The sequence below is a fragment of the Onychostoma macrolepis genome, chromosome 04, assembly GCF_012432095.1.
Source record: "Onychostoma macrolepis isolate SWU-2019 chromosome 04, ASM1243209v1, whole genome shotgun sequence".
NCBI lineage: Eukaryota > Metazoa > Chordata > Actinopteri > Cypriniformes > Cyprinidae > Onychostoma > Onychostoma macrolepis.
This window is the reverse complement of record NC_081158.1, coordinates 31,041,584-31,055,158: the sequence shown is the minus strand read 5'-3', so window position 1 is coordinate 31,055,158 and position 13,575 is coordinate 31,041,584. Positions and strand designations below refer to the sequence as shown.

Sequence of the window (13,575 nt, the reverse complement as noted above, 5' to 3'; positions counted from 1 at the left end):
AGTGTACGAAATGATTACACTACAGTTCTGGCCTGCCTGGTGAAGACCTTCCCAAACCGATCAGAGTTTCGTGATCTGGTGCAGCTGACGGACTATAATGATCCCGAGTCAGATTTCTTTGAGCATATGAAGCACATACAGGTAAAACAAATATACATAAAAAAGAGATATGCATTAAAAAAAACATAATAAAGCGAAAAATTGTCTCCAACCTTTTCACTGAAAAGTAAGAATACATTAAAGTAATATTAAATAAAAGTAATTAAAACTAATAATTAAAAAGCAAGTAAAATATTAAGACATTAAAATATACATAAACATACATAAAACTAAATATGAAAATTGCCTGCCCAAAGTTTTCTATAAAAACAACAACAAAAAACACATCAAATGAGCATTATATATTAAAATTAAAAAGCAATTAAAAATTTGAAAATGAAAATAAACACATTAAACTACTATATTTATAATTTCCTATGTATATATAGACATATATAGATAGACAGGTATGGTGTGTATTAATAAATTAATAAATGGAAATAAAAAATTATATATTTTTATTTAATTTAATACACACCATAAATTAACACATACATAAACATAAAATAAATGTGTATATACATTAGTGTGTATGTGTATGTATATTAGTAATTAGAAAGTAAAGTATTAATAAATAATACATCAAAATTCTATTAAACATGCCATTTATAAAACTTATATATATATTGATAAATGTTAATACAACAAATGCAGGAAACTAATGTTTTTTTTTCTTCTTCATTTTTTTAATATTTGAATTACTTTTTAATTTCTAATATAAAACCAGTGCTCTTATTTGACCCTCATCGTTCCAGCTCAAAACACAGAAAATGGAGAAGTCTCTTTGTTTTCCAGGTTTACAGAAGGGGTCGAGCGCTCAGGAAGTTCGCCAGGCAGCTGACCGAGGGCAAGGTTGTGATGTCATCGCGCTCCATGCAGAATTACATCATGCCCTACGCCATGATCGCTCTAGTTGACGAAAAACTGCTGAAGGTTGTTCTTGAGTCAGGTTATATTTTTAAATATTTCAATTATTGTCAGTAGACTGTGCTTTAAACAAATTAATTCTCTGTGTTCCCAGTATGAACCCATGACAACAGCAGCCGTAGAAGTTATTGGTGCCGTGTGCAGACGCTTGACCTGGTCCAAGTACTTGTTCTACCTCAAACACTTCGTCCATATTTTGCAAACCGGAATAGCTGAGCAGAAACTGGCTGTCAGGTACACTTCCTATGCATTTGTGTTTTTTCTGTGGTGTTTGTCCTTGATATGACATTGAATGATTTTCCTGACTCTTTTCCTTGGTGTAGCATGTTGCTGACTGTTCTTGATGCGTTCCACTTTGACCATGAGACTCTCAGTAAAGAAATCGAGGCAGTCAAGAACAAGAAGACAGGTGAGAGTGTCACAACAGCCACATTAAACTTCCTGTTAACCCACACAGAGCTTAACATGACCAATGTGATTTATCAACTTCAGAGCCCAGTGTTGTGGTGGAAGCAGCTGAAGACGAGGCAGCGGAAACCATGGACACGGATGAGAGTGATGCTGAAGATGCCATGGAAACCGATGAGGCTGGAGCAGCTGTTTCCACAGCCACAGTTGCTGAGACGGAAGGCCCTGCCAAACCAAAAGAAAGCAAAGCGAGTCAGATGAAGAAAGTTCCCCCTGTCGTCAGCAGTGGTCTTCCACAGAGTGAACGGGGTCTAGAGGCGCTCATTTCCAGCATTCATCACACGGTCACTCAGAGCGTCCTGCCTAAACTTCACAAGTGCCTCACTGCAAAGGTCTGAGCTCATATAACATACTTAATGAGTTTAGTTTAAAGCAGAGCCAGACTGAAAGCTCTTAGTTGACTGTATTGCTGTCTGAAGTCTACAAAGGACGTAACTAACAATTGAAGGCTCACAGTTGATTTCATCAGGGTTTGGTGTTAGCTTGTTCTGCAGTGAATCAATAACAAAAAAAAAAAATAATAATAATAATAGATGGCACAGACAAGACTTATGCGTTTATACAATGTTTCTGCAGATCTTAAAAATGTTTAATTTGCCCTTATACAAATTAAGGCCTTAAAAAGGTCTTAAATCAGAGCAGAAAGTCTTACATGCATAAAATCATGGTATTAAATGTTGCAATACTAAAAAAAAACTTCCTCAGTATGTTTGATTTGTTTTCTGATATGAATATCTAAACATCCTTAAATCAAGATGCATTTACTTGAGATGCAAAATGATGATAAGAAGTCTTGTTTTCTGGAAAATGTATCAATAAGTGAGTAAAACAAGAACAAAAGTGTCAATGGGGTATAAAAAGTTGTTTTCCCCTTGAATTAAGTACATTTTTCTGAGCCTGTTGGCAGATATACTATATGCTCTTGTTTTAATCATAAACTCACTTTAGATATGTGCACTGGAAAACAAGACAAAAATAATAAGGAAGAGCATCACTTTTGATGCAGTTGTCTCAACATATTGACACATTGTGTTCCCTTTAATTTATTGCTTCAATTTTCTTTGGTCTTTAATTTTCCTTTATAAAACCCGCAGAAACCATGTTGTAACCCCAGAAGTGCTTGCTCGTGGGAAGATGTTTAGTATCAACTAATTGTACACCAATATTCATTTCTGCAGGTTAAACGAGATGACGAGCACAAGATGGTGAAGTCTAAGGAGGTGAAAGATGAAGAAGTGGTCAGAGTGCCTATTGCATTTGCCATGGTTCAGCTCATGAAGTCTCTGCCAAAGGAGGTCATGGAAGCCAACTTGCCTGGGTATATTTGCTCGTTTTCTTAATACAACTATCTGTTTGAGTTTGGGAAAGATTGATGATCAGTTGTGCTGCAAATATTCCATCTTTTCTTTAGTTTTGAGTAGTGGTCGACCGATACAGTTTTTTTGATAGCTGATGCCGATATCTTGGAAAGCAGGGTGGCCGATATAAAGCCGATATAATTTCTTTTAATTAATATTTAAGAAATTTGAAATCATTTGAAAATGGATTAAAAAATAAATGTGTTAAATAAAGATACTTATACTTTAGATGACAAAGTATTTTTTACAAATAAATAAATATTTAATAAAAATATAATTAAAAAGCAAGTAAACACTGTAATTAACAGGGCACTCAGTATTCTTTTAGGAAGTTTGTGTGCATTGGGAATCATATTTTTTTCAAATAAAGCCAAGGTAACACTCATATTATATACAGCACATGGTGAAAATGACATGAATATGACAGTGGGCAAATGCATAAAGCGCAGCATAATTTGAAATTACAAGATTAACGTTTTTTGATCACGCATCTCCAGTGAAGCTGAACTCTCCTCCTGTCTGCATTCAATTCACACGGACCGACCGTCACGCAGAGCGCTCGCGATCATGCAGGATACAAATGCACACTTTATAAGATCTCACATCTGGATTCGACTAAGTTTGCAAGGCTTGTGAAATTAAATGTTCATCAGTTATTCAAAGATTTGTTTAAATGATTTAAATGCGTATTTGCTGAATGCTGATGGCAAACAAGAAAGTTTTATAATGTTTGCCTTTCTATTACTAATAATATAAAAGCAATCATTATAATACTTTTTGTATACATTTTAATTCCTTTGTTTAATCGTTCTATCTGATTATTAGACAGACTTCTATCTGTGTTAGACAGAACTGTTAAAGACAACAGCAAACAAGAGGGAGAATGTGAGCACTGTGTGCTCAGGCGCTGCCGTTCTCAGAGTCGTCACAATAAGTCCCGTCTCGAATGCATCGGCCAAACAGGAAAACTTATAGGCCGATATTTGAAAAATTCCAAATATCGGCCGATATATCGGCCTTGGTGATATATCGGTCGATGACTAGTTTTGAGTTTTCATCAGTGCAAAAATTGGGTGAATGATGCAATATTTTCAGTTAATGCAACCTCTGATCATAAAGTGAAGTTATGCTCAGTTTGATGTTTATATATGCAGCATCTTCCTGAAAGTGTGCGTTCACCTGAGGAGCCGTTTCCAGGAGATCCGTGATGTCGCTCGAAACACTTTGGTGAAGATCATAGAGACGCTTGGGCATCAGTACCTTCATTATCTGCTCAGCGAGATGCAGGCGGTCTTAGTGAAGGGGTATCAGGTAAAGTATAGTCTTTATTAGCACATGAGTGTATGATGCAAGAAAAGAGTATTTCGTAAATAAGTGTCACTGATGAATATGGTTGAATAGTAGAAAATTTTAAATTCTAGTGCAAAACACAATAGTAATGTATTCTTTGGATATGTGTTGTTGGTTTCATACAGTTTAGAAATATATTTATATAAATAAATACCATTTTGTATACATTGTGCATCCGAAAAAAAATTAAAGGCTTATTATTTTATTATTAAATAATAAAATACTTTAAATGCACTTGAGTGTGCATATTTTAATAATTATTTTCTAAAAGGTTTTGATTAACTAAGCCTGACTTTCGCCATTAATATAGCATAGAAGCTGGCATGGCATTAAAATATATGTATATATTTTTTAAATTAAGTTCTATTGAGGTTGCTTGATTTTGCATGATTTGAGCTTGTTATAAAAAGTCAATTTTTTTGCCAGACAAAATTAATAATGTAATTTTAATTTTAATAAAATGTAATAATATTTAAAAACAAAACAGCATGGCATTTTATAAAAAAAAAAGATTATGCAATTACTATGACAAAGAATTTCGGCCTGCAAAACAAAATTGATATGCAAAACATATCAAAATGAATTTGAATTTAGAAATTAATGCTGCTCATAGAAGATTTATGTCTTTGTCTGTTTGAATTGCATTTGTAATGTCTTTTTGAATAACTTGGACCAAATAAAACAAGCATCATGTCTTTGACCCGTGTCTAATTTGTCCCTTCAGGTCCATGTTTTGACCTTCACTGTGTACCATTTGCTCTCTGTCCTAAAATCATCCTTGACCGGAGGAGATCTCGACCCATGCATGGACATGCTCATCACGGTAAACGACACTTACATTTTCAATAATAATCACAAACAATCATGCCCTTTTATCCACTAACTCTCCGCACCCTTCGCAGATCTTCAACAACGAGTTATTTGGAGCTGTTGCTGAGGAGAAAGACATCAAAGGAATCGTTTCTAAAGTGATGGAGGCCCGTCACAGCAAGAGCTCAGACTCGTACGAGCTTCTTGGCCAGTTCTGCGGTCAGGAGCGCGTCATTCACCTCATCCTGCCACTCAAAGAGGTGAATAACCAATGCGCTGCATCTACAAGAGGCTCACAATTTCTCAAGAGACTAATCTGGTCTTACTCTTTCTAGATACTTGAGAACACAGCCAGTCTGAAGGTGTCGAGGCGAGTGCATGCTGTGCTCAGGAGGATTGTGGCGGGACTTTTGCTCAATCAGAGCATGAGCCCTCAGTCCATCCTACTGCTCAGCCACGGTCTCATCAGTGAGAGTCTCCCGCTCATTACCAGCAAAAACAAGTACGGCTCACACACGCTCAGGGATGCATTAGAACTGGTTTAATCAGATGTAATTTGAACAATTTTACATCCCATATTCACCCAGAGAGAAGCAGCATCTACCTCCAGATCCTCGCCTGCCGCCGCCAAGTTGTTTACTGCTGCCGGCCACTCCTAAGAGAGGAGGCGCGAGACCTGCCATTAGCAGCAGAACAAACATGCACATCCTGGTGGAAACGGGTCTCAGTGTAAGAAAATAATGCATTGGTTTTTGATTGACAGCTAGGAAATTAAATGAGGTTCAGTCTCAAGCTGAAATTATTCAAATCACACTCCATCAGCATTTAGGCAATTGTACATCAGTCTGAATTCAATTGTTTGGTAAATGGCAAGCAACCAATTTAGATTGTGTTGTGAATTTATTTTGACTGTTCAAAAGTTTGGGGTCTGTAAAATTTATAAATGTCTGTGAAAGACATCTTTATGCTTGTTAAGTCTGCATTTAATTGACCAATAAAAACAGTAATATTGTGAAATGTTATTACAATTTAAAGTAACTTTTCTATTTTAATGTTTGTAAAATGTAATTTATTCCTTTGATGCAAAGCTGAATATTCAGCATCATTACTCTGGTCTTCAGTGTTACATGTTACTTCAGAAATAATTTTAATATGCAGATTTTTTTCTCAAGAAACATTTCTTATCAGTATTGAATAGTTGTGCTGATAAACCATGATACGTTTGTTTTCAGAATTAGTTGATTAATAGAAAATTCAAAAGAACAGCATTTATTTGAAATGTAAATATTTTGTAGCGTTTTAAAAGTCTTTACTGTCATATTTAATCAATTTAATGCATCCTTGCTCAGGAAAAGTATTCATTTCTTTTCAAATTTTTCTTACACACTTTGAAAGCCACTAACTATTTCATAAATATTTTGTTGCCATATTGCTTTAACCACCAAAATCTCTCTTCCACAGCTGCTTCACTGTAGTCTGAAGAGTTCAAAGATCAACTCATCTGTCCTGTCAGTAAAGGAGATGCTGGATCCTTTCGTTTCTCTCCTCCTGGACTGTCTGAACTCTATGCATGTGAAGGTCTGTCCTGCCTGTGTTTAGTTCATGTGTTTTATTGTGCATGATTACATCAGTTTCTTTATATACAAGTGATTGCATGCATACAGCAAGCTGTCTTGTGCACATCAGGTGATTACAGAGGCTCTGCAGGCCTTCATCTGGATCCTGAAGTTTCCTCTGCCGGCGGTGGAGCAGAATTACGACCAGCTGACCAAGCAGCTCTTTGTCCTGCTGAAGGACTACGCTAAAGCTGGAGCCGGCCGGGGAGAGAACTTCCACCTGGTTCAGAACTGCTTTAAGGTGTGAGAGACTCTCACCACTGTCTCATGTTCTCGTTTTGAAGTCTAAATGTGAATAATCCAGCATGACGTGTTCTGTTTTATAGGCCATTTCTGTTTTGGTGAAGAGCATGACAAAACCTGTAACAGAAGCACAGCTGCAAGTGCTTCTGGGATATGTTGAGGAAGACATTTATGATCGCTCGCGGCAAGCCACCGCATTCGGCCTCCTGAGGGTAACTTAACCTACTCATCTAGACTGACTTGATCATCTGAGATACTTGTTTGTCAGACGAGGCATATTCTAACGCTTTATAGTGAATGCACATTTTACTAGTTATGCTCATTGTTATTATTGTTAACTAAAACCAAAATCATTAAAATGTCTTACTTGAAATAAAATAAACATTAATTGAAGTAAAATATAAAACCACTTAAATTATTTGTTAATTGCCAATCTAACTGAAAAAATATGCCTATTCCTAGAAATAAAATAAACTTTAACTGAAATAAAATATTAAAACAAAAGTTATACATTTTTCAGCATTAATAAACCTAAATGATTAAAAAAAGTTTATATTATAAAAATAGATATTATAGTGTATTGTATTATATTATAAAAATGATTAAAAACTATATAGGCATATCAAAAAACTCAAGCATGGCGAAAACACAACTAAATTACTAAAATTTGAACTAAAATTAAAAAACAAATGTAAAACATTAATAAAAACTGCAAGTGATTATTAAAATAACAGTTACCAATTTTAGTTTCATTTTTGCCATTTTTGTTTTTGTTTGGTTTAAGTTGAAGTCCTAAAATAACTACAACTAAATAAGCTAAAACTAAAAAAATAACATTTAATAAAAACTACGCAGACATACATTAAAAACAAAAACACAACAAAATTACTAAAACTTTAACTGAAATTAAATTGAAACTGACAAAATAAAAATAAAATTAGAATTCAAAATAATAAACTATAATAGTCTGTGAATGATACTAAAATAGCACTGGTTATGCTCTGCTATTACAATGTAATTGGTTACATATTGCTCTTGTTGTTGAGTCAAATTTGTTCATAAACAAATGATGTGAGCTCTTTTTCAGTGAGTCAGACTGTTGATTCATTAGTGAATCAGTGTTAAATCAAAAAGGTTTTTAGAAATCCTCCTCCAGTAATCATGAAAGCATCATGGAAATGAATGGGTTTGTTTATCTTGCAGGCGATTCTCTCCAGGAAACTGGTGGTGCCGGAGATGGAGGATGTTATGAAAAAAGTGGCCAAGTTTGCCATCGACGGGTCAAACGAACAGGTCCGCATGCGCTGCAGACAGGTCAGTCAGGATACTGCAATCGTCATCATCATCCGTGCTTATGCTTGTCAGAACTATCATCAGACTAATATCTGTCCTCTGCTGTGACTGCAGATCTATCTGAAGTACCTGATGGACTATCCACTGGGCAAGAAACTGAGGAGACATTTCGACTTCATAGTTGCTCAGCTTACGTAAGTTTGGAACAGCTGATTACAGGAGGATGTGAATTGTTTTTGTTCATGTCAGGCAAATTAAAAAAAGTTTCTTGTTCTCTTCCCAGTTATGAATATGACACTGGAAGACAGTCTGCCCTGGAGTTAATGGCTTTCATTTTCCAGAAATTTCCTCAGGTACTGTAACAAAAACAGCCTGAAATGGTCATGCAAAACTAATAATAACATTTTTGTTTTTAACATTTTCACTTTAGTGTCATTGAGATTAGGGATGCTCATTTTAACCGGTTATCCGACCGTAAGAATTTTGACCGATTATTACTATCAGTTAAGCGGTTTAAAAAGTCATTTATTTATTAATTTTTTTCAGCAGGCCTAATTTATCAAAATATTTTAAAAGGTTTGCTGCATGGTTAAAATAAAATTGCATTTTTTAGAGAAAAAAAAACATAAGTCGCGTATAAGTCGCATTTTATTAATTCATTCTGAAATGGGCCTAATGCCGACGCGAAATGTTTACAAACATTATAATAAACACTGTAAACATAGCTAGGCTATTTTAGTTCCCTTCACTCCACAACAAATCCTTTCAATTGAATAGTATTTAGAAATGAACAAGAATTAAAAATATAAGAAGCTATAGCTATATAAACGACAAGCCAAAATGTATTTATTTTGGCCAAAACAAAAATAACGTTGAGTCTCTCATTCGACAAAATCAAATGTTTCCGTATTCGCGATGTATTTGAATGCCAAAATATTAGCCTACTTCACTGGCATTCCAATATCCATGTAAATGTTTTGCATAACATCACGGCGGTACGGTGATAACGGCACAGATTTTACTACATATTTAAACTGAGCAGTGTGTTTTATTTTCCATATGTTTGACTGACTGTATTTTATTATAATGAACAGGCTGCATTATTGTCAAGGTAGCAAAGCTTAACTGTGCACATACACACATACACACACACACATGAATGTTTCTCAAATAAATGTGTGTACTTATGTACTTATATGTATTTATATACATATAAATATACACAGACACACATCATGCTTGCTAACACAAAATTTTATTTTGGCTGTGATTAATGGAGATTAATTGATTTGACAGCCCTAGTTGAAATGTATTTTAATGTTTTATAATGACTCTGAACATTTATTGTGCGGAGCAAGGTATTTTGAAGAAACAAATTGATCAAAAACTTGGTTTGCATCTGGATTGATTTTTATTTTTTAGTTAATGGCATAAATCCCACTTAATTGTTCAATAAAAAAAAAATCCTTGCTCCATTCTGTTCCATTCTACTTTTTTCTTGAATATCTTGTTTGACTTGGAAATGCTTTACATTATGCAGTTTATTCTATACATGGTGTTTATAATACGGTAAGATAATTGTGTTTTTTGTTCACAGGCTCTATTGCATGAGCACTGCGGTTTGTTTTTTGTGCCTTTGTCGTTGGCCATGTTGAATGATGATTCTGCGACCTGTAAGAAAATGGCGGCTCTGGCCATCAAGTCTTTGCTGAGTCAGTTGGATTTGCAGCGTCAAAATTCCATGTTTAACCTGGTTAACACCTGGCTTACAGCCGAGAAGGTGAGTAGGAAAACTAAAAGCTGAAAAAGTATGCTTAAATGTGTTCTGGTCATAACGGTTTGCATGTTTGGGCTTTTGTAGGCGGCTCTGAGGCGACTCGGAGCTCAGGTTTGTGGGCTGTTTGTGGAAATTGAAGGGGAAAAGTTCAACCGGAGACTGGACGTCCTGATACCTCTGATTGAGAAAGAGATCCATGCTTCCAACTTTGAGGACGTGAGTGTAGAGTTTCATAGTATGTAGACTTATTTTGCATGTTTAAGTCCCTTTGCATTGATAATGGCTATGATTGATCAGATTGAGGAAGAGGAGGATGAGAAGGCTGCGGACAGACTGCTCTTCTGTTACCTCACGTTCGTCGTCAAGCTCATCAAGGAATGCAGCTTTTTGGAGCTTCACAAACCCGCAGACCTGCTCAACAGCATCTGGAGTATGAACACATACAGCTAAATCAAGTCAGTGTTAATAAACCTGCACTTGTGAACCCGAGATGCATCACGTTCTCTCTCTCTCTCTCCAGGTCATATTGATTCCCATCTGCGTTACCCTCATTGCTGGGTCTGGCTGATGGCTTCTCAGATCTTTGGCTTGCTGTTTGCTGCTCGTAAACCAGAGGAGCTCTTGGCCATATGCAGCTCTCAGGAGAACATGAGTAAAACCACACAGCCTGTGGCCACCGCTTTTCTCATAGACAACCTGTCTCAGAAGGCAAGAGTCCTGAGAACTGGCAAATAAAACGCTCATTTCACGAAGACAGACTGAATTAATGAATGTTTTGTTTCTGAACCCTTAGATGAGAGAGCTGGTCCTGGCCTTCTGTTACCAACTGCAGTCCAAGTTCTTGGATATTTCTGCTGGAGAGCAGGTAAAAAAAAAAAAAAAGTGTTTTTGTTGTGTAATTATATATTAATATATTGAATAATAATAATTTAAGTATATTATGTAATTATTTTTAATTATAAAAAACATCAGAAATCATGATCATCATGTAAGTGAATACATTTTAAAGTTTTACCTGTCTTATTTGTTTTCTAGACTTTCTAGGTGGCTTTTAATATTTAATTGTATAAATTATATAAATATATTATTTACTTGTATAAATTAAATTGCATTTCAATTATTTAATCAGAAATGATTCAATTAAACAAAATTATATTTGTTTTTTGTTTTTTTTTGTCACCAAAAATGCTACGTGAAAAGATAACACAAAATAAAATGCATTTTTAAAAATTGGGGGGAAAAATAACAAAAATCTTATTTTTGATTAACACAAAAATCATGATTTATTTTATTTGTTCAAGTCGTTGATGCACAGTATATCTCAGTATACCTTTATAACCTGTATTGTATTCATTATTTTCCTATTTTAACCATTTTTTAAAATGTAAAAATGTATCAAATGTAAAAAAAAAAATGTTTTAACTTTATTGTAATATTTCAGTTTTCATTGTACTTTTCTTGCAAATTTAATATTATCTTAGATCTTGGGACTCAAAACATGAGATTTGTTCCTCTGTTGTTTTGTTCTAATCAGGTGGTCAAGAACTTACTTTATGTGGCCAAAGTGATCTACCTCATCTCACCAGAGTCTGATACCACAAATCCAGCTGAAGAACAGGAGGGTGAGGAGAAAGAAACAACGGATAACATGGAGGAGAACGAAGGGGAGGAAGAAGAGGAGGAAGATAAGAAGCAGGAGCTTGAGGAGCAACAGAATGAGAACAAGCCTCCGTCTCTTCTCTGGGTGATGAAGAAGCTTTCATTACTGGCCAAAAGAGAAGCAGCAGACACACCAAAAGTGCCTTTGAAGGTGTGTGTTAAATCAGTCTTTCTGTTTCGACTTGACTTCTCTGAATGATACAGATGGATCGCTGGTAGGAACGTCCTCTGATTTGAGGATCTCCAGCTCAGGGATGCGAGTTAAGCAATGGTTTGCAAAGGTAAACAAGTTTTTCTGTTACTGTTTTCTTTTTTTTAGAGAACTTGTGTTTTTAAGTTCTTGGGAGCCATAGCTGTGGATCTCGGAAAAGATCGACTAGGACCGTATCTGACCACTATCATCGCTCCTCTCTACAGAGAGCTGGACAGCACATATGCAGACCAAGGTCAGGCCACACCGTCCTTACAGTATAAACAGAAAAACCCTACATGGAAAGAATAATTTTTTTTCATATGGGGAAAAAAACAACAATGCAATTATGAAAATTTACTAATACCTTGACTAAACAAATGTATTTCTGTAAAAAAAAAAAAAAGTTTTATATATATATATATATATATATAATTTATTTATTTTTAGGTTGTTGATGCACAGTATAACTTTGATTTAATCTTTAACTCTATAAAGTTGCCCTGTATCATATTTGATACACAAACCTGTAAGGCCTCTAAATGATCAAAACTTGAAAAACCTGCTGTGCACAATATACTACAGGCCTTTTGTCATTTGATTGATAGTTAAGGCATTTTAGCATAACTGTAGAAACATCCACCTTCAGGTCATACAACATGTGTCTTTTTGTTGTGAAATCTTTACTGATTTTAATGAAGTAAACCTATTAACTTTTATATTGTTAGAAGAATTTTAAGATCAACATTTACTGGACTAAAACAACTTGCGTTCATTTGATTATACATAATTTTTTTTTATAGAGCTTTGATCCTAAATCTATACATTTAATTATGATGTTACTAAGACATTAGTCTTTAGCTCCAAGCTATAATTCTGTCATAAAGATCAAAATTTCATCTTATATGTTGCCCATGTAAGTCAGCGACTGCATCAAATTTCTCAAATTGTCTCTAAATAAAATAAAATTGAGGTGCTGCTTTTCTTTCTGGAGTGTGAGCTCTGTATTCTCGCTATAGCATATAATACGTACCATAAAAGTCAAACAAGATACTGATTTATTTCATGTGTTTTTACAGGGTTACGCTGCTTTAAATTCCATGTAGCAAAAACACTGACATTTTTTAAAGTAAAATAGAAATTAAAACGTCACAACTAAATGTTTATTGTTACTCAACAATTGACAATGTGGCTGAAACTGACATTTGATTGATCTTTTTGTCTGGTTTCAGACCCCACACTAAAGAATCTGGCTCAGGAGTTGATCGAGTTGTTGAAGAAGCTGGTCGGTCTGGAGCGGTTCTCTCTGGCTTTCGCAGCAGTGCAGAAAGCAGCCGCTCAGAGACGAGCTTCACGAAAGAAAGCCAAAGCCATGCAGGTAAGACATGTTTCTAAATGCTGCTCAAGTGTGTAATTTGTTCTTCTAGTCTTCAGAGACAACTATGTATAAACAATTTGTTTGTTAATTTCTAGGTTACACATCTTTATAACACAAGTAAAACTGAAATAGTAATTATATTCATGATTTCTTAAACCATGCATTCCATTTTTGTCCCTTGACAGGCTGTTGTAAATCCTGACATTGCTGCCAGAAAGAAGGTTAAGAAGCAGTTAAAGAAAAACGAGGCCAAAAAGCGGAAAATCGCATTTGTGCGTACAGGACATAAAGCAAAGAAACATAAAGGCACATCGCTGAAAGACTTGGCTATAATCAGCTGATTAATTTGCTGCTGTTTAATGTTTCTTTGCTAAATAATACATGGCCAAATGTGTACATGACAGTTT

The 13,575-nt window shown here is 35.0% G+C and overlaps 1 protein-coding gene across 1 annotated transcript in view; it reads left to right on the top strand.

The window, feature by feature from the left end:
- The window catches only part of utp20 (UTP20 small subunit processome component), a 29,062-nt gene extending 15,524 nt beyond the window's left edge, over positions 1 to 13,538 (top strand). The window contains 26 exon segments of the mRNA XM_058773125.1: positions 1 to 141; positions 895 to 1,032; positions 1,121 to 1,260; positions 1,350 to 1,435; positions 1,519 to 1,826; positions 2,673 to 2,812; positions 4,007 to 4,163; positions 4,927 to 5,025; positions 5,105 to 5,272; positions 5,348 to 5,514; positions 5,600 to 5,741; positions 6,474 to 6,590; positions 6,699 to 6,869; positions 6,955 to 7,083; positions 8,075 to 8,185; positions 8,279 to 8,358; positions 8,448 to 8,517; positions 9,762 to 9,944; positions 10,026 to 10,157; positions 10,239 to 10,371; positions 10,462 to 10,649; positions 10,735 to 10,806; positions 11,476 to 11,751; positions 11,920 to 12,046; positions 13,023 to 13,168; positions 13,354 to 13,538. Coding sequence (XP_058629108.1) covers positions 1 to 141; positions 895 to 1,032; positions 1,121 to 1,260; positions 1,350 to 1,435; positions 1,519 to 1,826; positions 2,673 to 2,812; positions 4,007 to 4,163; positions 4,927 to 5,025; positions 5,105 to 5,272; positions 5,348 to 5,514; positions 5,600 to 5,741; positions 6,474 to 6,590; positions 6,699 to 6,869; positions 6,955 to 7,083; positions 8,075 to 8,185; positions 8,279 to 8,358; positions 8,448 to 8,517; positions 9,762 to 9,944; positions 10,026 to 10,157; positions 10,239 to 10,371; positions 10,462 to 10,649; positions 10,735 to 10,806; positions 11,476 to 11,751; positions 11,920 to 12,046; positions 13,023 to 13,168; positions 13,354 to 13,509 — 3,777 coding nt within the window. The 3' untranslated portion in view covers positions 13,510 to 13,538.
- Positions 13,539 to 13,575: the final 37 nt, after the last annotated feature.